The sequence below is a fragment of the Micromesistius poutassou genome, assembly GCF_964030765.1.
Source record: "Micromesistius poutassou genome assembly, chromosome: 2".
Taxonomy (NCBI): domain Eukaryota; kingdom Metazoa; phylum Chordata; class Actinopteri; order Gadiformes; family Gadidae; genus Micromesistius; species Micromesistius poutassou.
Window position 1 is genome coordinate 8,166,506 of NC_140272.1, and position 25,743 is coordinate 8,192,248.

Here is a 25,743-nt window from a genome sequence, read left to right on the forward strand (position 1 = left end):
ACTCGCTGGTGATTGGTTAAACGGATGCGATGTAAGAGAAGACGATTGGACGATGACAGAATTGAGTACACTGAGAGAGACGGAACCTTACCTCCCCTTGAATCCTTTCCTCATTCTAGAGTAGGCATGGAGAGGGGGATAATACACAGGTCAATAGTATGGAAGGGGCAGAGCACCATGGCCAGTTAAGGGGGCAGGAGGCAACACCAGGTCATTGGGGAAACTACACAGTTCAGAAAAGCAATCAACAGTTCGGATGACTTCACTTACCGCTGAATAATTAGACGAAGCGTTAGATGCCAAGGACAGCACAGAGCCGTGGACTGGAAGAACACAGACAGATAAAAAGGGTTATTTAAAACATGTAATTATGCTTTATTATTTAAAATAGGAAAATTTGGACTGATAAGGCTTTATCAGCTAAAATGATCGGTTAAAATAAGAAAAATAGCTATTGAGTGTTCAGTTACATGGATCTCCCAGTCAACAGAAATTTTCTGTTATCCCATTCCAACTTCATCCAATCAGGAGAGAGAACGCTACAAAGAGGCAGTCCTCTCTGCGTGTTCACAGGCAGGCAAGGGGATTTAAGTGTTGACTGAGTGGCGGAACAGGCAATGTTACCGATTCCAGCGCTCCTAGGAACGGCGTCACAACCAAACACGCCCAGCGAGAAAAACAACGGCTGGAGTAGAGAAAGCTGCCAGCAGGAAAGGTGACAGAATTCATGCAAGACCTGCGTTTATGTCAACATGACAATAGAGGGAGGCGAGGGCTAAGTGCAAATACGGACAGGAAGTTAGCTGAAACCAATGGCATCGCTTATAGAGCCTTTGAGTACACGTTTCACTGTTTGTGAACAAGTGTGTCTGTGTATACTATGTACGTGAGCATGCTCACACACTTCTTCAAAAGACATTATGCCACTGAAATAGCATAATGTAATATCCAAAAGTGACACCTTTAACAAGCTAAGTTTATATCACACAGTAAGTCATGACCTATTAAGTAGTAGAATCTGTATTTAGTCAATATTTCAAATGCACATAATGCACAAACAAGATTTATGACATTATGTGATTCCGCCCAGTGCGTGATGGAAAGGTTCTGTGCAGGATCAGATCCTGGTTGGATTCATTTTTTAAAACTGTTTAACAGTTTTGTCAAAGTTTGAAAGAGAACGTGTTTGTGGAAAATAAGGAAAGAAGACGCATGTTTGTGGCTTTAGTGTGTGTGTTTGAGTGTGTGTGTGCATGTGACAAGACAACAAAATGGCTGCTGGCCATGGTGGGCCTCACCGTCATCGCCGGCCTCCCGGAAAGATCCGGAGCGCATCATGCTCTTGGGGCGGTCGGCCAGGGACAGGCTGCTGCCCACGGGGGAGGAGCCGTACAGGTCGTAGGCGGAGTCGGTGGGAGGGCCGATGCTATTGGACCGGGCGATCCGGGGGCTGGCACAGGTGATGGGAGCGACTGGGGGACAGCAGGGGAGGAAGGGAGGATGGGAGGGACCAGAGGGAGAGACAGGGGTCAATACACACACAGGATTAACAAGCACGCACAAACAGTCAAGCAGACACACCAATGCACACCAACAAGCCCAACACACACACACACACACACACAATTAAAAAGTATGTAACAAGTACACACACACACTCAAGTAGACACACATATTCACACAAATGACACATACACCCACACACGTCACACACACATAATTAACAAGCACACCCACACACACACAATCAAGCAGAGAGAGACACACACACACACACACACACACACACACACACACACACACACACACACACACACACACACACACACACACACACACACACACACACACACACACACACACACACACACAGTTGACTCAGTGAAAGCTGAGTGGGAGGTTCCATATCGAGGTAAATATAGCCCTTGACCTGCCATCGCCTCTGTATCCAGACAGAAGGCCACTAACTGAATCTACATGTGTATGTGGGGGGCAGTCATCATATTTCATATCATCTATAACCAGGAGAAGATCTCAGGCCCAGTCTGGCATCACCTCAAAACACATGTAATCCAATTGACTAACCAGGTCAGTATTATTTTTGTTTAACGCGATGGTATATATTCCAGTTCATTCCTGAAACTTAAGGACATGATACAACCCATCTCAATTCACTGGTCCAGTGTGGCGTAAACGCTGCCAGCGCCAGGGTTAGGGGTTCCATTCCCACTGGGGCACATGTTCTCTCAAAGTACTGTACGACACTTTGGATAACAGTGCCACCATCGGGCAGATGAGGGGAGTCAAGTAATTCAGTAAATCAGAACAACCAGAAACTTTAGGAAGTGGTGGTGGTGGTTTGGGTTGGAGTGGCTCTGGGGCTGGAAGGGTTTTGCTGGGGTGGTGGTCCCCCTGCAGGCCCTGGTGGTGGTTGGGTTTAGGTGGGGTGGTGGTCCCCCTGCCCTGGAGGTGGGTGGGATAAGCTCGGTGGGGGGCCCTGGAGGTGGTTGGGTTAAGGTGGGGTGGTGGTCTCCACACTGGTCCCCAGAGGTGATAGTGGTGGTGGTGTCGAGCAGAGTGGACTTACCGATGTTGGTGGGCGGGGCCTTGCCAGAGGAGGGGTGGAGCATGCGGGTGGGCGAGGGCAGCAGGGGGGGGCTTCCGCTGTCCGTCATGCTGGCCACCGTATGGGAGTGGCGCCGGCCCTGCTTCCCGCCATCACTGCTCTCTGATAGGCTGGAGCTGTAACGTCTACAGGAAGGGGAGGAGACAGAAGAACAGAATAAGGAGAGGGATTGGTGATGAAAATGATATCATATATATATCATATAGATGCACACGAGGAACTAGTCACCGACTAACCCCATCTAGGAACTAACTAGTAACCAAGTGTAAGAGCAACTTACTCCAAGCCTCTCTTCGAGGGCAGGGTGTTCCTGTCCACCTGCAAGCTGTGACAGAAGAGAAGACATTCATAAGATATTACAGCTTATTATTCGCGGGATTCAGGGCTCCAATTAGAAACTGTTTGATTAGTTCAGTCATTAACATTAAGTCATTTTTAGCAGACTCTTTCATCCAAAGCTTCTTACAAGTGAGGCTGTCTCGTATCAAAGCATACAATTTCACAAAGAAGTATCTACAAATAATAGGCTGCACATAATAGACACAAAGAGAAACTACAGGAAGTCAAGAAGGGAAATCAAGGTTTCAAATAAAAATTTTTAAAAGTCAGCCAATCACTTTGACTTTGACTTTAAAAGCCAAAGTCAGCGAATCACGTGGCCCAAAACCTACCAATCAGGGAGGTTGAGTGAGGTCCTGCTCCCAGCCCCCCAGCTCCCCCTTTCCTCGCGGTCATGGGACTCAGACCGGCTCCCTCCGCCCCAGGTCCCGGTGGTCCTCTCCTCGCGGTCGTTGCACTCAGACCGGGACCCTGCGCCCCAGGTCCCGGTGGTCCTCTCCTCACGGTCGTTGCACTCAGACCGGCTCCCTCCGCCCCAGGTCCCGGTGCCCCTCTCCTCAGCCCGGCTGTAGCGGCTGATGGGGGGCACGCTCATCTGGAGGGGCAGGGACTCCATGCTGCGGTGGACCCCCGACAGCTTGGGGTAGAGCAGGGGCGAGGCTCCCAGACTGAGGCTCTCGCTCGTGTAGCACCCTGGGGAGTCCACGTAGAGGACGGGAGCGGGGCTGGGGGTGAGGCGGTGGTGGTGGTGGGGCACGGTGGGGGAGGTGGCGGAGCGTGACCCGGCCAGGTCCGCAAGCTTGGAGTAGGGGGGCACCTTGGGCGGCAGGTCCTGGATGGTGATGCAGGAGTCCAGGCTGTTGGAGTTGACCTTGTCCAGGTGGGCCAGGCTGGGGGGCCGGCCCAGAGACTTAGAGTGAAGCATCCTGTGGGGAGGAGGAGGCGGGAGATGGGACAGAATACATTAATTATCAAGGGATAATACATAGAGGATAAAGAAGTATAGGATAGGATATTTCTGAAGCGTTTTCATGATCAATTATATATTTCCATTTTTTGCTAATTTCTGGTAATTATTATCCATCATTACCAACATTTTACAACAATAGTAGTTGTTATTATGTTTCATTATATCTTACTAGTGACTGATCATACCATCATTCATACTAACTACTAGTAATAGTAACATATTAATTTAACTGGTAACAAATCAAAACTAATTAACCAATAATAATGATGGCCTTTGCTATTTAATTGCATTAACTTAATATAAACCTAGGACTATCAAGTGTTACCTGGGCGTGGTGGGCGAGGACAGCTCGGGGTACTTCCCGCTGCCAGTCCTCCTCAGGCCGTGCAGCTTGACGGTGGACTCCCCCGTGGACTCGGGCCGCCCGCTGCGCTTCGCCTTCAGAGAGCAGCAGTCCATGTCTGACGCCTCCGCCTTGGCCTTGGCCCGCTCCTTCTCCTTCTCCCGGTCCGTCTGGTTCACGCCCGGCCCCGAACTGCTCCTCCCTGTCTTCCCTCCTCCTCCTGCTCCTCCTCCTCCTCCGCAGGTCTCCTTCATGCGCGGCCCGGTGGAGGCCATGGGGACGGGCTTCAGGCTTAGCAGCCCGGGGTCCATGACGCCGCTGACGGGCCGGGACCCCGGGCGTCCGATGAGGGTGAGGGTGCTGGACTTGGCGGGCCGTGGGAGGCTGCGGTACTGGATGCTGTTGCGAGAGTGGGGCCCGAAGCCGTGCTCGCTGCCGGCGTCGAAGCTGTTCTTGCGGCCGGTGGGGGCCCCCGGGGGCTTCACGGGGATGCCAGAGGTCTTGGGGGTCTTGCCCAGGGTGGAGGAGCCACTAGAGAGGGTGGCGCCCCCTGCTGTCAGCACAGCCGCGGTGCCCGTGGCCATGGGGGGCTTTTTGTAGCCGAAGGAGGTGCCGGCCGAGGGCTTGGTGAGGCCTGAGGGGGGCTTGCGGTACTCGGCGTGGTGGTCCCGGCCCGCGTCCGAGCGGGACCGCTGCAGGCCGGCCGTCCTCACCGACATCTTGGACTTATCGAGAGGCTTGGAAGGAGCTAGGAGGGAGAGAGGGAGGAAGGGAGGTGAAGGGAAGGAGGCAGCGAGGAAGGAAGACAATAGACAGACAGACACACAGACAGACAAAGAGACAGACAGACAGACAAAGAGAGAGACATACAGACAGACAGGGAAAGAAAGTTTATTTAATGTTAAACAATTCAACGTTTGGCAGTCTATAAGCAAACGAAAGAGAAGGAAAATAAGGCAACAATAAATCAAATTATTCACATAAAGCCGGTGACGTCGTCACATGACCACAGATAATCATTCACAGATTAAATAGAAACCATGATGTCATGTTTGTAACCGCATAACTAGATTTAGTCACATTAAAGCTCTGTGTCTATTCGCTATAGCTTGTCATTACAGAGGAGACAACATGTGAGCAGGGAACCATCTGTATTTACTTAAGGAGATTCACTCTGTCCATGACATAGCGTGTGGCTCACAACCACCGCCACACGCAAACGTGTCCATCCATCCATAGGGGCCAAGTTTCCACGTTCTACCACCGCCCAGGGCATTAGCATCAGATCATCTACAAGATGATCCCGTACCACTAGCACAAATACATGATCATTATTTAAATGTTCTAACATACAGGCCAAGATGTCTATTGATACAGAAAGGTTGAGGATGAGATGAGGACAAGGGTTTGCGTTCAAGTCTTATGGACTTAACTAAGGTGTCGCCAAGTCAAATTTACTTAACTTAACTTTTGTGTCCAAGTCTAATGGACCTTACTAAGGTAGTGTAAACAGTTTGTAAATACAGAACAAAGATCTATGACCACCGACTCATTCCCAGTTAAAAGCCAAAAGCAAGACGAAGATCTGATTACAAAAAATAAATATGCCATATCAATTTCGCCAAGATACATAAAGTTAGATCACTTTTTAATCACGCATATTAGTTATTAAATCCGGGGCATTGCGAGGGATTGCATCACCGAGGCAGATCTTCATGTGGAACAGAGCATGTTGAGTTATGGCTGAGATGAAAGACTGGCTCGGCCTCCAGCCCACTTCTCTACTCCTGACTACTTATGAATTATAGATTTTATTGGTAAGATAACCACTCATAATCACATTTATGTGGAGTAAAGCTAATATACTTTTACGCTGTTTATTTTTCCTTCTTCAGCTCGGAATATGATTAAGTGTGTTAGCAATTGTGGTAACAGAGAGCAGCTGACTGCTGTACAGATCTGGTTAGGGTGATGCATTAGGCAAAGCTTTAGATGAGACACATTGTTTGAGTTTCATCAGCAAGGAGAATTGAGGAGAGGAAAAAAAACAGAGTGGAAAATAATGAAAGAAACTGACAATTCAAGACATAAAAAGAGAGACCGACAAGGACATATACACAGACACAAGAAAAGACAGACATGCAAGGACGAGCGGAGGAGCAGACAGGGTTAGACAAAACAAACAGTCAGACACACACTGGGACACAGGAACACAGACTGATGAAGGGAGGCGCAGACGGACAGAGTTAGACGCAGACAGACAGACATATACACAGACACGAGGACACGAGGAAAGACAGACAGGCACACAGACACAAGGAAAGACAAAACATATGGAAAGACATTCAGAGAGGAACACAAACAGACGAATAGAGGAGCAGACAGACAGAGCTAAACAAAAACAAACAAAAGTCAGACACACATCGGGACAGACAGACAGACGGGGAAACCATCGGGGGGGGGGGGGGGGGGGGGGGGCATCATTCCTCACCCGCCGCCACTTTGAGCATGCTCTGGGAGGTGTGTGTGATGGGGGAGGTGACCCCCACGGGGGGGTTGCGTCCCTTCTTCAGGCTCCCCGGTTGCCCCCCCAGGCCCTGGGGCTTCCGGGCCATCTCGCCGCGAACCCCCGTCAGCGGCGCCGTGCAGTCCTCGCCGCCGGCGCTCGGGTGGGCCGGCGGGGGCGGCGGCTTCTTCCTCCACTTGCTGGGTGCCTCCGTCTTCAGGCTGCCCGTCTCGTAGCCCCCCGCCCCGCCCCCCGGGTCCAGCTTGCGGCCGGGCTTGCCCACCTCGCTGTACCAGGACAGACCGCTCTCCACCAGGGAGCGCTTCTCTGCATCCGTACGGAGCTGGAGAGAGAGAGAGAGAGAGAGAGAGAGAGAGAGAGAGAGAGAGAGAGAGAGAGGAGAGAGAGAGAGAGAGGGAGAGGGGGAGAGAGTGACCAGGAGGGAGAGAGAGAGGGATAAGGGGCGACGAAGGGAGAAAGAGGTAGAGAGGGGGGTGGGTGGAAAAAGGGAGAGGGGGAGAGAGAAAGAGAGAGGGGGATACAGAGAGTGTGAGAGAAAGAGGGAGAGTACGAGGGGGAATGAGAGTGTAGGAGAGTGAGAGAGTAGTAGGAGAGTGAGAGAGTAAGTGATGGAGAAGGAGCAAGAGGAAGAATGAGAGAGTTTCAGAACGAGTTTGAGGTAGAGAGAGCGAGAGAGAGAGAGAGAGAGAGAGAGAGAGAGCGAGAGAGAGAGAGAGAGAGAGCGACAAAAAGAGATAAATATTGCGAGCCACAGAGACAGACAGAATGAGCCCCACTGCGGCGAGCGTCTGAGGCCTTCCAGACCGGCTGTGTGTTATCTGCCCCGTAGACCAAGTGAATATTATCTTTAATCTGTGTCCCATCTGGAAGTCTGCATTCCTGTGGGATGGCGTGCGGGAGAGCGCGATGATGTGAACGATAATGTCATTTGATGAAGTAATGATAGCAGAGAGACGAACCAAAAGCTATGTTTATGATCCATTTAGCTTTATTGTGACGGCTACTGAAGTTAACACACACACACACACACACACACACAGACACGCACAGAGATTCATGTTGCAGACAAGGAAAGAGTTAATCCGATATTCATGGTTTGAACTTGTACAGTCGTAGGAGAAGGGTACGAAGTAAAGCTTAGAGACTGACACCTAAAGAAAATTTCTTAGCGCAGCATTTGGGGAAACTATGCCGTGTGTATCTGTAGCATAATGCGAGACAAAGCCCAGATGGCTCAGCAAGTATATGTCTGCTTTGTAATAATTTGTCTGAGTAGGTCTATGAAAATAGAACACCACGATAAACACTGGTTTTATAATTTCCCCTACGATGAACTGTGAGAACCACAAAAAACAAGAAAAAAAAAGCTACTGTTAGTTACTTTGATGGAAAATATGAACTTGTGGCGTCGCATGCCACAGTGCATTAAGTCTAAAAGCCACGGCTCTTACACAGAAGAGGAAACTGCTTAAGGACATTTCTTATTCTTCAGGTGAGCGAGTTTCACAAGATTTCTTCCTTGCTAATTAAGGGAGATTTCTCTTGCCCTCTGAGGGGCTAGGGTCAGGGGGGTGTCATAAACATATGGCCTGTAAGCCCTTTGAGACTGTAGCTGTGATTAAGGGCTATACAAATACAATTGAATTTAATTTAATTGAGAACCAACTGAAAAGCTAACGGTTAGCGACGGAGCTACGCGCGCTAGCTCACCATGACGGAGGAGTTGCGTCGGGACCCCAGCGGGGTGGTGGGGAGGGAGTTGAGGGAGGAGCTGACGTTGAACTCCTCAGAGCTCAGGTTGTCCGACACCTCGCCGTCGCCGTCGCTGAGGCCGCTGCTGATGGAGCTGCTCTCATCCCATCTGAAGGGAGGAGAGAGAAAGGGCGGGAGAAAAAATAACAGGTTAGCAAAACTTTTCTTTCAGGTCCCATCACACAGTGTCGGTGTTCAACCCATTACAGACTCTTTGTATTTTAAAAACAGGCACAGGCTTTGGCGACTGCTTTGAAAAGGGCCCATCTGTCCCCCGTAGGGGTCGTCTGCGGAGGTGACAGGATGCTCGATGGAGTGTGTGATGCAGTCACAGCACCCATCCACGGCTTAAGTCAACGCAATGTGGTCCTCTGAGGGATGCACATTTCACAAGGTGTGTGAGCTGGTGCGGTATCTGTGTGTGTGTGTGTGTGTGTGTGTGTGTGTGTGTGTGCGCGTGTGTGCGTGTGTGCGTGTGTGCGTGTGTGCATGCGTGTATGTGTGTGTGTGGAGCCCCTGCTGTACCCAGGAAGATCCTGCTAGAACAGGCCGAGGAGCGATGGTGAGTGACAGCTCAGGGGAGGAGGGTGAATGAGAGGCTACAGACCCAGCGGGGGGGGGGGGGATTCACCAGGGCAGCAGCGAGCGGAGGACTGGACATGAGGGGCTCTGGACGCCCTCCAGGACACCTTTCTGGGGCCTTTCTCTACCCGGTACTTGGTGCCAACAGTCTGCCACCCCCCCACCACCACCCCACCCTTCCCTATGTGGGAAGATGGCAGCATATGGTACCAGCACAGCCTGGTACACATGCTGCTCACATCAGTTCAATACCGGAAGAAACGCCCCCCCCCCCCTGACTGAATTTAACTAAATCAAGGATTTGTTATGCAAATGACTGTATGGGACTTAATTAGGTATGTGGCCCGATTCATAGTGAAAGTTATGTGCAGAGGACAAAACAACCCAAAAGTCATCCGTGATAACACATTTACAATTAACATTTAGTCATTTAGTGGATGCCTTCATCCAGAAAGACTTACTTAAGTGCAGCTGAAAACAATCAAAGTGTACAATCTAAATTAAACACAGAAATCCAACTTTCGAAAAATCAGCTAGACAGGAAGGCAGCGTAGTTAAAAAAAAGACAAAGTTGCTCTATGTTTCTTTTTAGTATTAGACACCACATTAAAAAATGCTCCCCTCTCGGAGAAGAGGAAGGTCAGCAGTCAAAGTAATATCTCCAGAAAGCTTGTGCAGCACAGACTAATTCCACCCTGGAAACCACAGGTAGCAGTTTGGCCGACCCCGAGGGAAAGGTAAACAAGAATCCATAAAGCACAGAGTTATGAGTTGCACTGACAGCAGGCTCAGCCCTCTGCCCTTTGCTTCGGCCTTCCCACCTCCGTCAAGTTGGGACTGAGATCTCTTTGGCTTTAAGGGCTGCAATTAGCCGAGACATGGACCGTGAGACACTGGGTAGCACAAAATATATAAACGGAGGCCCGTCAAATCCAATGAGAGACCAGAGATAATTGGGTTTAATGACATGGTTGTACTTGTAGTCTAGCTTGTATCACAGCGATGGATACGGATGTTGTTAGCTGACCATAAAGTACACGGTGCCCCATGCTGGAACAGAGTAAACTGTCATTTTTGGATTTGGATTCAATGGATAAAGGCTAATTTGGACGTATTTCTGCGTTGGATCCAGGAGGCATTAAAATGTCCTGCCGAAATCTGACCCAGTAAAAACGAGGACATGAAAATTAAGTATATTTTGTAGCTACTCCCATTTTGATTGTATGCCCTCGTTGTTCTCAGTCTAACTAGAGCCATTAAAACTGTCAGCTAAAGACTGTAAAATTGTCAGTTTGTATTTATTTTTTATTTATAAAAAAAGGGCCCATTTAAAAACCGAACAGACGAAATTCTTTCACGATTCGCTGCTGTTCAAACACTATAAACGGTTTGTCTGTGTGTATCGCTGAACAGAAATCACCTTGTTCCTCCGGACACACTGGTGATTAAGTGGAGCCATTTCCATGAATAGCCCCAGAGGGATGCTGCTGGCCAGAATCGCAAGGTTGTGGGGGCTGCTGGAGCTATGAGTTTCTAGGTGTTCCCTAGAAAAGGTGAACCTCGGTCAAGGAGAGTGTGGGGAGAGTAAATCAACAGTGAAACACTGGTCTACATATTACACATGCTGGGTGGCAATTAATGTTTTAAGATGTTTTTTTCCATTGCAGAGAGCCAGGAAGCATAAGTCTGAGCTGCGAGTCTCAGACAGTGGTGGATCATTTTGAGGTTCTAATTGCAGTGAGAATGTTTTAGTTTGATTTGATTGAGGAAGGGAGGGGTTAAAATCTATAGAGCCACAGAGAGGTGATAGAAACAGAAAGAGAGGGAGGAAGAGAAAGAGAGACAGACAGCAAGAAATGGAGAGAGAGAGAGAGAGAGACAGGCAGAGACAGGGAGAAACAGGCAGAGAGAGAGAGAGAGAGAGAGAGAGAGAGAGAGAGAGAGAGAGAGAGAGAGGCAAAGGGGGTGAGCCATAGAGAGCGAGAGAGTGTATGAGAGAATAAAGAGATGAATAAACCAGACCCATTCACTAACCTCATAAACCCATATACCCCTGACGATTTACAGCGTAATGCGCTGTCTTTTATTTGGTACATTGCCTACAGGTCAGTGTACCTGCAGCACAGCCATGGCGTTTTAGGAGCATAAAGTGAGTGCGTACAGTAGCAGAGGCACGATGCATGAGGTCCATGGAGGTTAATATGGCCCCAGGGAGAGGAAAGGGCAAAACTAACATCCTTTACACAACACCACCGTGTCTGCCAGGAAAATATATATATAAATAAATAATGATAATGAATGAACGAATAGCGATACTAAAACGAAGTTAGAGAAAAAAAAATGCGACTTTAGCAACGAGGAAATTCGCTTGTTTTTCAAATAATGGTCGTGTTTCTTCACTTTTTATCTTAGTTTCAGCAAGCATCGTTAAAACCAGCGAGTCATAATTTAAAACAGCCTCAACAACCACCCAGTCGTCCCCCTCAAGTCTGGCTGTGGAAGCTGCTCGAAGGATCAGCATCCAGATCCAGAGCTTAAACTAATTATAACACATTAGCGCATGTAAGTTAACATGTGACCACCACATGTCACAGATAACATGTAATAACAAGCATCAGTTCATAGGGAACGGTCCCAAAGCTACAACACACTTTAGTATCACTACCCTAGTGTGGCGGATAGAACGGTAACTTCTCACTACCTTGGTCTGAGCGTCCTCTTCGCTCCTGCAGCCGGCTGGAAGGGCGACACTTTACCGATTAAAACACGGCCGCTCATTGGTGCGATTCACCAATTAACGCAACAAGCAGCGTGAAACCAATTAGTCCGTTTAAACGCGCGTCTTGGCTCCGTGTATTCCAGTGCGTGGGGCTCGTTCGCGTCCGTGTAAGAACCCAGAAGCAAAGCTCCCTTTCCCTTCGAGAGAGAACAGAGCGAGAGAAAACGACGGACACAGGAATAGGGGAAACACCCCACAAAAATGACCCCCTTCCCTTCCTCTCCTCCCGATGGATAACAGCTGTTGCTCAGCTGGGTCCAAAAATCTCCCTGTGCATAAAATCAACGTTTTGTTTATTTGTGTAAATGTGTATTACTTCGTTATTACAAGTTACATGATATTGTATTTGTATGTTTGTGATGTGTTTTTTTTGTATTTTTTTTTGTATTTAATTAATTAGACTTAAAACAAAGGTGTGGTTTTAGCCATCTATCTTTAAGTGAATATATGTGATATTAACAGATAACTAACAACCTGTAACCTCAACACAACCCACTCTGAAAAGCTGAGCATTCATTCCCAGCCAGCCAAGACATTACTCCACCAATCCCCCAAAGGACTGAGTCATGTCAGAGGCTACGTTGGTCTCCACAAGTTCCAGGAGAGGGGGAAGAAAACAGCCCCCAAAACACACAGGACTGGAACAGAACCACAGATAGACCTGTGATGAGACAGGCCCCCCCAGGCAGACCTGGAAAACTTATGGCCTTCGTCTATCTCTCTGTTCTCAATAGTCGTGGATATGTCTCACAGCGATGACCTCAGAAGGTCCGAATGTACAGTGAACCCACAGACTACAGGAGGTATGGACCGTGTGGGCAGAGCGGTTTCCACACCCTGCCCACATCTGTGGATGAGGACAGCACCCAAAAAAGAGAACTAATTTGTTAGAATGAGTTCCCCACCACATGAACTATCTCTGGAAATGTGAACCCAAAAATAACTAATATGTTAGAATGAGTTCCCCACCACACGAGAACTATCTCTGGATAATGGGATTGAGTTGGTTATGGTAGGTAATCATACAATTTAGCCTTCAGTCTTTAATATATGTATAACTATTTAGTACACATTTACAATATTTACTCTTTAGGATACTTAGAGGTTAACTGGGGATTAGAATCAAAACAAGACCCTTTCAGTTTGGATTAGCACATCCTCGCACAACATTATCCTGCCCTATAGGACTTCAAGTATTGCATTTCCCCAAGTAAACCAAAGCGCTTACATACACTCCCTGTTAAGAAAGCCAAACAAAAGGTTGGAGGGATCAAGGCCTGTGTGTGTGTGTTGGCTCCATTACTGCGTCATTTGCTGCTAAACAGATCCACATGCAGAGCCAGGCACACCGCCATCTGATAAGCCCATACATCATGTTCGCATGGTAATAACCCCTCTCCCCTGGTCAACCCAATTGGTTAGTCAAGTCAAATCAAGTTTATTTATGAAGCACACTTCATCACAGTGACATTCTCCCCCAACGCCTTAACAGCCCCCCCCCCCCTCCTCGAGCCCTCAATACAGCACCCAGTGGAACCCAGCCCAATCTCCCTGATCTCCACAACATCCTCAGCCTGTTTGCTTAGGGAGGGAGGTCACCGAGGATATTTACTAGCTCTTTAAAAACACGTTAATCCCTTGTGGGGGGACGGAGGCAGTGTGGAAAAGGTCAGAGTCACGAGGCCCCATTGGCTTGTGTGTCGGGGGTTCCAACTGTAAATCCTCACTCTGGGTTTACAGCTCTTATTGGAGCGGTTCCTACGAGCTCTCTCTCCCTGGGGGCCGTCGTACCAGAGCGTCAAAGGGCCCAGGGTGCTAACGGTGGAGAAGACAATCCTTCTATTGATTAAGAAGTACGTCGCCATACAGGATCAAACAATCATTATTCTACACTTATGCCATTGCTCATTTATGTAAATAAAACTTGATGTCGGATTGATTGCTTTTGTCTAGCCACTTCACTCTGAGACGGTGTACACACGAGTCAATGTCTGGGCTTGTTAACTATGCTTGTAACTGCTTTCCCTTATCGCTAGAATGATGCATCATGGGATATTTTAGTGCCTCTACAATGTATGCACCATTTGATTTGTTTTATTCGTTCCAATAGACAAGAAGATAGCTGAGAAACTATTGAACCCGCAGCCAAGTAGTGAACGTAATCTCTGAGCAGGATGACTAAGCTAGCTGCTCTAGGTGGGGGTAAGTCACAGTCCACTGAGTTTATTAGGATATAATCGACAAAATGAGTCAACATTAAACAGAAAATAGCCCATGATGTTTGATTGTTTGTTAAACAAGAACATAAACTGCTCATAAGAAGCATGATGGTGAACATGTTTTCTTCAGTTTTTTATTAAGAGTATTGTGTTAATGTATTTTGTGTTTTCTATGAAGGTGGTTTTCAGGTTCAAACCGGTATATCTGCTCACTGTGGAAAGGTCTAACGGGTGAACGGCATTCTGGGGATACGTGGCACACCGTAGGTCCTCACCCAGACTGACTCCGACTGACTCACCCCCCACTGCTGGCCAGGAGGTCTCGTCTGTCTGCTCTCTGCCTTGCTGTGTCTCGGTACTCCGGTGCATCGGTCTAAGATCCACTTACTGGCCCTGCTCTGGTGCTCTGCTCTGAGGCTGCTCAGAGCCGGAGACAGCGTCCCTATCCTGAACTGAAAACCACAGCCAGGCTCCATACCACTCAACAACACCCCCAGATCTGGACCCAGCCTGCCGGTCCTAATGTATTTACCTGCTGATCATTAAAACCACAGGCCAGGGTGTTTTCCAGACACTGTGGTATACAATACATACAGTTACATTTGCCAGCTCTGATATCCAACAGGACCAAAGCACCAACTATTACATTGAAAAATAGAGACTACACAGCCAGCTCTTGAAATACATCATCCATCACACAAATACACGAACGCGGCTCAATACGTCCATGCGCGTTTCATGAAGCTTCCAAGCTGTGGACTGCTCCCCCTACTGGACATGATATGTAACAGTGCTCCCCCTACTGGACATGATATGTAACAGCAACGGAAAAAGAAACAAAGGAATGAAAAGCATTATTTTAAAGCCGGTACAGCTGGCTATATGCGATAGCCAAGGAATGCTATAGAGTGAGTCACCCTGGAGCAGCCTGTAGCAATGAGGCCAACAGCCTAACCATAACAACATAACGCAAACCAGTGGATATATGCATCATTCTGAACTGGGGGGCTTAAGCTGTAACAGGATAATGTATGTACATACACACACACACACGCACGCACGCAGACACACACATGCACTCGCGGACACATACACATGCACACACACATGCAAACATATACATGCACACAAACACACGCACGCACGCATGCACGCAAGCACACACACACGCCAAACCCCCCTTTCAGCATGTGCCACCAACAGCAGGACATGGAGGGTGACCACCTCCCCCCATACCACCTCACCCCCCCCCCCCCCCCCTCCCTCGCTCCTACTGGGAGTGTGTTAATGGCTGATCCATCATTGTGGTGGCTGCTGTGGCGGTGGGGTTGTGGGTTCGACGCCGGGGGACTTCAACCATTACCGCGTCACTCCCAGTAGGGGAGAAGAGAAAGAGGAGAAGGGACTGGGATGAGACCACAGAGCATCTGTGTTTGTGTGTGTTTATGCACGTGTGCACACACACACACACACACACACACACACACGTGTTTATGTTTGTGTGTTTATGTTCGGCTGTTGCGTGGCGGCGCTGAGGCATTTCATTGCCTTTTTTGGGGTCCTTGAACGATGTGTTCAAGTCATGGAAAAATGACACAATAATGCAGTGGGCACAGACACAAATCATAACGCCTTGTGGACGGTCGATTGTGTCCCTGTATGTGTGAAGGTCTGTGTGTGTGTGTGTGTGTGTGTGTGCATTCCTGTGTGTATGTGTGTGTCTGTGTGTGTGCGTGTGTGTGTGTGTGTGTGTGTGTGCCTGTGTGTGTGTGTGTGTGTGTGCGTATCCCTCCACAGGCACTCATACACACATATATTTATTATTATTATATATTTATTTCACACGCACACACACACACACACACACACACACACACACACACACAAACCTCTCCCCCTTGCTAAGATGCAATCCCATAAAATAACTGACCCCTAGCATTAGTCACGTTAGCAAACCATAACTCATACAAACACCAAGTACCCCACTCCCCCCCCACCACCACCACCCCCCCCTCCATCACGCCCCCCCCCACCACCACCGACACCTCATTGGGCTGAAGGCGGTGGGTCGGGTGCGGCAGCAGCAGAACCTCCCAGCAGCCTCTCTGGTTCAGAGCAGTGACAGTGCAGAGCGGTCCATGTGGCGCTGGAAAGGGGAAATGAAAGCCCGACCGCAGCGGGCGCTCAGACCGGGGATCAGATGACGGGGGTGGGCGGCTGGGAGCGCTGCGCTGAATGCTGATGATGGGGTATGCAGTTTCCATGACTGAGAGACGCCGGGAGGTATGTCTTCACTGCGAACATTTTCGTTGTTTATTTGTATTTTTCACACGTGATTATGCACACCTGCACACACGCACGCACACACAGACACACGCACAGGTACACAAACTCTCACAGGTACACATACACACACACTCACACACTCACACACACACACACACACACGCGCGTACGTGCACACACACACACCAACGCACGTGCACACACACACACACGCGTGCCACAAGCTAAGCAATTTCGCCACCTCGCACAGCCATCAAAGCTTTTTGATGGTTGCCATGGTGATCACATGGTCAGAAGAGCCAAACGCTTATTGGTAAAAAACACTGGGAAGCAAAGACGCCCAATGCAGTGTGTGTCTCGTTTGTTTTACGCAAAACCATGAAGGTTACACGCAGCCTCATGTTAATGAGGAGAGTGAAACGATTATTAATTGCGGCAGGTGATGTCACTGGCAGCACTGATACAAGTGAATTGGGTTATGAACACACGCTTGAGAACCAACAAGCCGACTATCCATCCCTTTCTGTCTCCTCTCTCTCACTTGCTCTCCATATCTTTCTTTCTGTGTTTCAAGCGGTTGCCCTTTACATCTGTACAGACAAATTGACACACCCACACCCACACACACCCACCCACATGCAAACCAGCCCGTCAGTGGGCCAGTGGAGAATGGTTGCCATGGCAGCACCGTCTCCATCCACGTTGCCGCATGATCAGAGCCGTGTTGCTGCTGCACCAGCTTCCCTCCTCTCCTCTCCATCTCTCCTTCTCCCCTCTCCTCCATCTCTTCACTCCATCTCTTCTTTCCTCTCCTCCTCCATCTCTCCTTCCCTTCTCTTCTCTCCTCCATCTCTCCTCTCCATCTCTCCTTCCCTCACCTCCATCACTCTCTCCTTTTCTTCTCCCCTCTCCTTCTATCATCCCCTTCTCTCTCCTCCATCTCTCCTCTCCTCTCCTCCTCTCCTTCTCCCCCCTCCTCTTCCTCCTCCATCTCTCCATCTCCCTTTCCTCCCCTTGTCCTCCTCCTTTCTTTCTCTCCTGTTCCCTCACTCTCCATCTCCCGGTCCTCTTCTCTGCTCTTCCACCTTCTCCTATAATTCTCCTCTTCTAATTCTCCTCCTGACCTTTTCTTCATCATCCCCCTTCATCTTCATCCTCCTCCGTGCACCAGTCAGCCTCCCCCTTCCACTTCACCCACCACTCCTACTCATGATGCATTCCTGCATGCATTGACAGAGAGGGACTTTAATTGCTTTAATTCATGTCATTTACAAATGAAATTTATGCCTAACCAAATCAGTTCCCTTTGTTGTACGGACCCTTGATATCCGATCTGGCGGTGTGTGGCAAAACGCAGGAACGCCTCGGAGGCAACCCCGCGATGGCCAGCCCTGTTGGTTCGTATCTCTGTTGCGATCGTTTAGTCACCGAAGCTGTTGGTCACCAGACAGTTGGTCAGTCCATCAAGAACGAATCATGTCTCGGTGGTTCTGCTCTCCAGAACATGAAAATATCACGTGATCAATCAACTGTCACCCTCACCAGACAGAATAATTTGTTTTGTTGGACAGGGGGAGTCAGGCCCAAGACAGACTTGCTGACTTTGCAGCCCCAGTCGGACCATAATTCCAACCATAACATAATGGACTTTAACACCACAGAAAATATCCCAGGGTGGAAAAACTTTTTAAACCCACACCTTAAATTTGGCGTAATCACCGGTTCTATTCATAAACCAGACCCTGGCATAATGTAATGTCCTGCAATAATAAAAGTGCAGAATGAGTGATGGGTATTCCAGAGAGCCATTATGTGGTATGTAGACAGAAAGAATAAAACAGTACTAAGGTTCTGATGGTAAACAACATTGAGTGTTTGGCTTGATGGGTTGTAAGTAACTCTCAGACCGGAGACATGCTTTCGTTCCAGATGATGGATTGTTTGCTTCCGTTGAACAACCAACCACTATGGCTGCGAGTATACAGTCCCTGCTCTCCTCTGGTATCAGTAAATCACAGAGGATGGCATTTACAAAACACCAGACCAGTCAAGAAGACATTAATGGATGTAATGTGTATGCTGGAATTAAAACATACAAGCATCCGAATATCATTCCACTTAACAACTGCATGCAAGGTTTTCCATATTTTCAGTTTTTTGCTGTAAACAATGACCTCATGTTCAATGGCGTCATGGGGAAACAAAATGGCTGCTCACAAATTTTGTTCCATAAAGAAGGGATTGAAGTGATGATGAAGGATGATCTAAAGCAACAAAGCCACAATGAGCTATTCTACTTCTCCTACTGCTCATACATCCAGAGAATAACTGTTGGCAAAGAGGCTGACTCTGCTATTAATAGGGGAAACATGTGGTTGGAGGTTGTACTACAGTGTGAAACACGAGAGAAGTGATTATTATTTTTGCACTAGCTTATAACCATTCCATTTTTAAACTAGCCTAAACACTCATAGCACGGTGATCCATCAAACACAAAGCTAATCAGCAGTGGGTTTAACTAAACAATCCATCCAAGCTCAACTGTAACAACAGTGTTCAGGTGGTTAGTACAAAACATATTGAACGCATTTACTCTAATACGGAACGTAAACGTTGGAGCTTTCTTGGGGTAGTTTGACAGGAAACAGTCAGTTGAACAACCACAGCCGGCTCCTCGCCGACTCGGCGGCTGAATGCGAAGGAGTGATGTGAACTAGAAGCCGTTATCAGCCGGCTCTTTCATGCGGGGCCATTAGCTGATGGCTTCTGGAGAGCGGCAGAAAGCAGCGGTCGCACCGGCTCCGCACCGCACCGACGAGCAGCGTGTTGCCATAGATACGCAGGAGGAGCCCAGCCCCCTCTGTTTGGAGAGACGCCGGCGCGCGTGGCTGTCAATGAGCGGCAGCGTGTGAGTGTGCGGGTGTGTGTGTGTGTGTGTGTGTGTGTGTGTGTGTGTGTGTGTGTGTGTGTTGGTTTGAGTGTGTGTGTGTGTGTGTGTGTGTGTGTGTGTGTGTGTGTGTGTGTGTGTGTGTGTGGCTATACATGGGAGAGAAATAGTGATAGAAAGAGAGAGAGCTGGAGCAAAAGAGAGTCAGAGAGAGAAAGAGAAAGCAAAGCAACAAGAGAAGGAGATAGAGACAAAAAGAGTGTGTGTGTGTGTGTGTGTGTGTGTGTGTGTGTTTGTGTGCATATACATGAGAGAGAGATAGTGTTAGAAAGAGAGGTTGAGAGAAAGAGATGCAGAGAAAAAAAGAGAGGCAGAGAAAGACAGAAAGAGAGAGAGGAAAAGAGAGCAAGAGAAAGATGCTTAGTTATGCATGAGTTCAGAACATGAGTTATTCTGAACTCATGTCAGAGCAAATGAGTGCAGTTTAATGGGTTAGCTATCAACGTGTTAACTATCAATGTGTGAAAAATGCAAATGAGGAGTGAAATATGCAAACCGTAATGCAAGTACGAGAGGATGCAAGGTATAGGCAATAGATTAGGCAATGCTAATAGAAAGCCATTGTTGTAGTAAAAAAATCAGTTACTGTCTTTCAATTATACTATCTCAAGTATTGTTGAGTTTGACATCTTTTATTGATCTTGGTTATTTATTCCTTTTAGAACACATGCAGACCAATATTATATCAGTGTCTGTCTGTCGTTCTCTCTGTCTGTGTGTGAGTGTGTCCGCGTGTTTGCGCGCGCGTGTGTGTGTGTGTGTGTCTGAAATAGAGTATGTGTGAGTATGTGTGTTATGTCTGACACCACATAATGTGTGCTAAAATCTCAGACACCGACTATTATCTAAGAAAAGCTTCTACTGCTGGTCCCCTCACAACCACCTCGAAGCCCACAGAGACACAGAACCAACACAACACAACACACATGAGACTGAGGCGGAGAGCATCCTTTGTCATTGGATCGTATGCTGGTCTAGACCTTCCCAAATCACTTCATAACAAGAACCAATTAGGACAAACAGGGAAGACTGGAAGACTGGAACGTGCGCGTGTGAGAGTGAGAGTGAGAGTGAGAGTGATTGAGAGAGAGAGAGTGTGAGAGAGAGAGAGAGAGTGAGGGTGACAGTGAGAGAGTGTGTGTGTGTGTGTGTGTGTGTGTGTGTGTGTGTGTGTGTGTGTGTGTGTGTGTGCGTGTGTGTATGTGTGGCGAATCCTGGAAGGAGGGGGGGGGGGGGATGCGCAGGCTGACCTGTTCCCCCCGTTACCTGACCAGGCTGACTAGTGAGGCAGACACAGTCTCCATGGATACACCCCATCCTCCACCTCACTGGATCACAGCTCCAGCCACTCCCTTCTCGTCTGAGATTCCCCATCATCAGCACCAACACAGTCAGAGACTAATCTGTTCCCATGGCAATAACCCAATTAAGTAAGAGGGGATAGCCATGGGGAGTCTGGGGGTTGGGGGGGGAGTCTTAGGGATTTGAAAATCATGACCTTGGGAATGTGAAATATGTTATTCTTACTATTTATTCTGTTTTACAACTGTTGCTATATATTTATTGACGTCTGCCGGGATGCTCTCTGTGACGACTGCTGTAGACGACCACAGACTATTGTGGTTTATCTGATGTTTATGTCTGATGTCCTTGTGAAGTGTGTCTGTATGTTCTGTGCTGTCCCACAAATTGCCTCTCGGAGGACATTAACGTTTTCTAAAGACTAAGAGGATCCGATGAAATGAAAGATGAGCACCCGAGCTGATAAGCATCTCCGGAGGGCAGCAGGATATTAAGGACACTCGTGTCAGGGCAGAGGGGGCGAGGAGACGGGTGGACGTGAGTGAACATCGCTGACCTCATATCCCTGAAATGGCATTCCATCTTCTCCTCCTCTCACTTCCTCATAATATTCCTTGTTCCTCATTCCTGTTTTCACCTCGCAATGGGAAGCCTGTCACTGTTTTATTTACTTCAATGATGGCTATCTAACAGCATCCCCTATTCTATTGCCTATACCTAGGATCTTCTCTTACTTGCATTACGGTTTGCACATTTCACTTCCACACACATCTCCCTTTCCTCAACCCTTAAAGAGTCGCCTTATCTCCCACCTTCCCCCTTCCCTCTTCTGGCTCGTTTCCCAAACTCTCTCCTCATAAGTCCCTTCAGGTCCATCCCCCTCCCTCTCCCGCTCTCCCTCTCTCTCCCTCTCTCTCCCGCCCTCAATCCCTGTCCTCCTTAACGAAAGGACGCCTCCTCTCGTCTCCCTCTTCCTCTCGTCTCCATCTTCCTCTCGCTCTCGTTCCCTTTCTCTTAGCCTAATGCGGTGCAGCCCGTGGTGAGCACGTGAGCTGAATGCTGGGCACATCGCCCGCCTCCGTGAGTGCGGAGCAGAGGGGAGCTGATTCCCAGTGCATGTGCAGCAGTGCTGATAAGGCTAAGCAGAGACCGCAGTGGACAGCATCCGAGAGCTGGCCTGGATTCCATCCCTCCGACACGCGACGACGACGGGGAGCGATGTGGGAAGGCTCGGAGAGAGAGGGATGAGGGATGGAGGAAATGGGAAAGGCAGAGAGAGTGGACAAAGATGGAGAGTGACACATGGGACAGGAGAGAGAGAAAAAGAGAGGGAGAGGGAGAGAGAGAGAGAGAGAGAGAGAGAGAGAGGGGGAAAGAGGGAGTGAGGGAAAGAGAGCGAGAGCTAGAGAGGGAGAGAGTGAGAGAGAGCGAGAGAGAGTAAAAGGAGAATAATATAGATAGAAAGGGGGATGTTAGAGGAAGAAGGAATGGGAATAATTTGGAACACGCAGACAGATCCATCACTTCATCCTTGGCTTAACAAACACAATACCGATTAGCGCAAACCGCTCCGCTCAGCTGTGGATGAAAGAGTTTGCTACAACGACTACAAGTCATGTTTTCCACGATCCTTTGTAACAATACATAACAGCCACAGTGATGAGTGATGGAATACCAGATGATGCAAGTTACTCTGAAGAGCAACAGCCCTCCTCAGCACTAAAAAGAAAGAACTTGGCAAACTTTTTCCCATGGTCGTCAGCATAACCGGCGTGCCACGGGTATTCCCAGATAGCCTTGAAGATCAAGCAGAGGAAAGTGAGCGTGCAGAAAGGAAGACCGCAGATAGGATCTCTTTGATCGCCGCCGCTGAGCTGCTCTCGAAGGCCCCGCAAGTGTCGGCTCCAGGAAGCGTCAGAGTTTCAGAGTTTCTGCCCGGACTGTGATCACCCGATTGAGTATTGAAAGGTCTGGCAGTGCGCTCCAAAGCAGCCCATGTTTCAGCCCCCATCTGTCCGCCCGGCTCCAGACGATGACAAGCACGTCTGGGGGAAAAAACCTAAATCTACAAGAATGCATTCAAAGCAGACGTTTAATTCTCCCACGGCATTGATTGCAAGGCTGCGTACCACCTGTGGTGCCGTAGAGAGGCGCTGACTGACATCACCCGGCGTTGTCATGGCAACAACCGGGGATGAATCACTTGTCCCCTTTCACCCTACGTATGGGCTGTTTACCAGGCCTTTCTTGTTAATGTCTTAAAGGTCTTTCTGTCGTTAAAAAATGCCCCATCAGATATCTATAGCTTTTATAAGTCAGCGATCTCTCGCAAACCATCCCTTTGAATATCGACATTTGGTGTGGTTTGGTGACATTAATTCACTGAGACATTGATGTCAGTGGCAGATGTCAATGGGATAAACTGTGTGTGGGTGAAGCATTTACATTACATTTACATTCAGGCGATATAGCAGACGCTTTTATCCAAAGCGACTTGCAACAGTTCATACACAAATTCACACACCGACGGCGGAATCAACCATGCGAGGTGTCTTGCTCAGGGACACCTCGGCACTTGGCTAGAAGGAGCCAGGGATCGGACTAGCAACCTTCCAGGTACAAGTCAACCCGCACTACCTCTTCAGCTACTCCCGCCCACAGGCAGATGCTCTGGTTAAGAGCACTTAAAGAAATGGGTCACCAAGAACAGAAGGGATCCACTTCTATCTGTGCTTTGTTAACAGGAAGCAGCTCATCAAAACCAGTCCTCTAACAGAGAACTACAAACTCCCAGTCAGGGCTTGGCGTTCACCATGGTAACAGGGTCCAGATTAACACCGGCTGCCAGCCAATGGGGGAGGATGCGGCCCATTTGGCAAGTTGATGAAGGCAGGGTTTACTTATTAAAACTATCCCCTGTCCGGTCGCCGTTTCCCTCCCTGGCCGGTAAAAACTCAACCTCCTAAAAACAATAAAGCCGAGTTCCGCTCACCCATTGGCCAGCTGGTCGTCATCGTCAGGCAGGTTGCTGTCGCTAAGGTAACCGGACTTGAGGTCGGCGTCGTCGAGGCCCTCGATGAGCTCGATGCGCGAGGAGGTGCAGCTGCCCAGGCGGGCGGGGGGGCCGCGGGCGGGTGCTGTGTGGGCCACGCCCCGGCCCGAGGCCACGCCCCCCTGGTACACGCTGCCTGTCGAGGAGGGGGCGTCGCCCGCCTGCAGCCGGGGCGAGGCCTGGCCGTGGCGCCAGGACAGCGGCGAGGAGCGGTTGGACAGGCTGGACATGCTGCGGGCGGTGGTGTCGTCGCTGTCGTAGCCCGCCGGGCCCGCCTCCAGGCAGCTGGAGAGGGGAGGGACCGCAGGTTCACTTTAAGTTACCTTTACTTTATATTACATTACGTTTACTTTACATTCAATTATTCAGTTACATTTACTTTAGAATACATTATTTAGTAACGTTAGCTTCACTTGAGATTATATTTTAACATTTACTTTATATTATTACGTTACGTTACGTTTACTTGTGTTACATTATAAATGTACCTTTACTTTCGATTACATTTACTTTATAGTTTAGTTTTGGTTACATTATATTACAATATTACGTGACGTTTACTTTACATTACAATATAACCTTAAGATTACCTTACATAATTATCTATTTATACTTTATATTATATTATTACATAATTACTTTGTAACATTAGTTAATCACATAGCTTGACATTGTGTCTATTGCTGGGTATATTACATTACTTTACTTCTAACTGAAATCTTTCTAACTGAAATCGAACTATCTAACTGAAAATTCACTTGACGTTACTTTAAACCTGCACTATGTAAGTGATCCTGTTAGCGGCCTCTAGTGGCTTGAGGTGTAGTGACAGTTAAAGCTATATTTAAAAAACAATTGGGAAAAGCAACTCTTCAAATATTTCATTCAAATATTATTTTATGGAGTAAAGAGCTGTACAAAAGTAGCATAGTCCAGGTTTAACTTTCAATAACTTGTGTTTAACCGACAGGTACAGTACATTTATTTGACATTACTTACATTACATTACATTACATTACATGACATCTCAATCATCTATTTCATGTAGGATTGCATTACATTCATGTTTCATCCCATTACTCTTAGGTCACGTTACATTACTTTGACTTTACATTAGACTACTTGTATTACATTACTCATATAAGTGGCACACTGCACTTCCTTGACTCTACTTTTAATGGCGGGTACTAGGGGAGGATTACATAATAATCTCAGGAACCACGAAAACACGGAAACAAAAAACTCAAGACATCTCCAGCCACCAAGAAGTGGAGGGAAAAACATGGCTGTCACAAGAACCGGAAAACAAACTCTTGATTTTCCCAGGAAAGAACGAACATGGCAGAAAAACAGATTTTTCCTCTTTCTGGTTCCGAGGAATCCACAGTGACAGTGGAAGACTGCTGACCCACTTACGACAGAACCACTAGGGGCTGCAGGGCTGAGGACCAGGGAGGGGCCAGGGAAGAGGACCAGGTCAGGGGGACGGAGTCGGACCGAGAGGTCTTAGCTGGCAGGGCCTCTCTATCTGTCTCTCTCTATTCGTCATGCTCTATTGATTTCTCTTCTTCTATTCCCCCCCCTCTCTCTCTCTCTCTCTCTCGCTCTCTCACTCTCTATGCATTTACCTCTCTCTCTCTCTCTCTCTCTCTCACTCACCCAGTCTCTGTATCACTCTCTTTTAATGCATTAACCTCTCTCCCTCTCTCTCCCTCTCTTTCAACACATTACCCCCCTCTTTCTGCTTCTCTTAATTTTTCTCTTTGCTCTCTATGTTTGCCTTTTCTATCTCCCTCTCTGTACTGACCCTGTCTCTCCTTGCATCTCTGTTGTATTAACCCTGTCTCTCCTTGTATCTCTGTTGTATTAACCCTGTCTCTCCTTGTATCTCTGTTCCTATGTTGTATTGTCCCTGTCTCTCTCTCTTCCATTGTCTTGTTTTCTCTCTCTCGCTGTCTCCTTCCTTATTTATTTTTTACTATCAGAAGCCAACACCCACACATCCATGCGACACACATC

At 48.2% G+C, this 25,743-nt stretch overlaps 1 protein-coding gene across 2 annotated transcripts in view; it reads right to left on the bottom strand.

Moving 5' to 3' along the window:
- The window catches only part of nav1b (neuron navigator 1b), a gene marked incomplete at its 5' end in the record, with an annotated part of 53,140 nt that overhangs the window by 17,648 nt on the left and 9,749 nt on the right, over nucleotides 1-25,743 (bottom strand). The window contains 11 exons of one of the 2 annotated variants that reach the window (XM_084464776.1): nucleotides 92-115; nucleotides 271-323; nucleotides 1,299-1,472; nucleotides 2,588-2,751; nucleotides 2,907-2,951; nucleotides 3,298-3,321; nucleotides 3,430-3,891; nucleotides 4,261-5,026; nucleotides 6,770-7,127; nucleotides 8,516-8,666; nucleotides 23,665-24,009. In XM_084464776.1, coding sequence (XP_084320902.1) covers nucleotides 92-115; nucleotides 271-323; nucleotides 1,299-1,472; nucleotides 2,588-2,751; nucleotides 2,907-2,951; nucleotides 3,298-3,321; nucleotides 3,430-3,891; nucleotides 4,261-5,026; nucleotides 6,770-7,127; nucleotides 8,516-8,666; nucleotides 23,665-24,009 — 2,566 coding nt within the window. The remainder of the gene's footprint in view (nucleotides 1-91; nucleotides 116-270; nucleotides 324-1,298; nucleotides 1,473-2,587; nucleotides 2,752-2,906; nucleotides 2,952-3,297; nucleotides 3,322-3,429; nucleotides 3,892-4,260; nucleotides 5,027-6,769; nucleotides 7,128-8,515; nucleotides 8,667-23,664; nucleotides 24,010-25,743) is intronic. The other variant, XM_084464775.1, reaches the window with a different exon arrangement.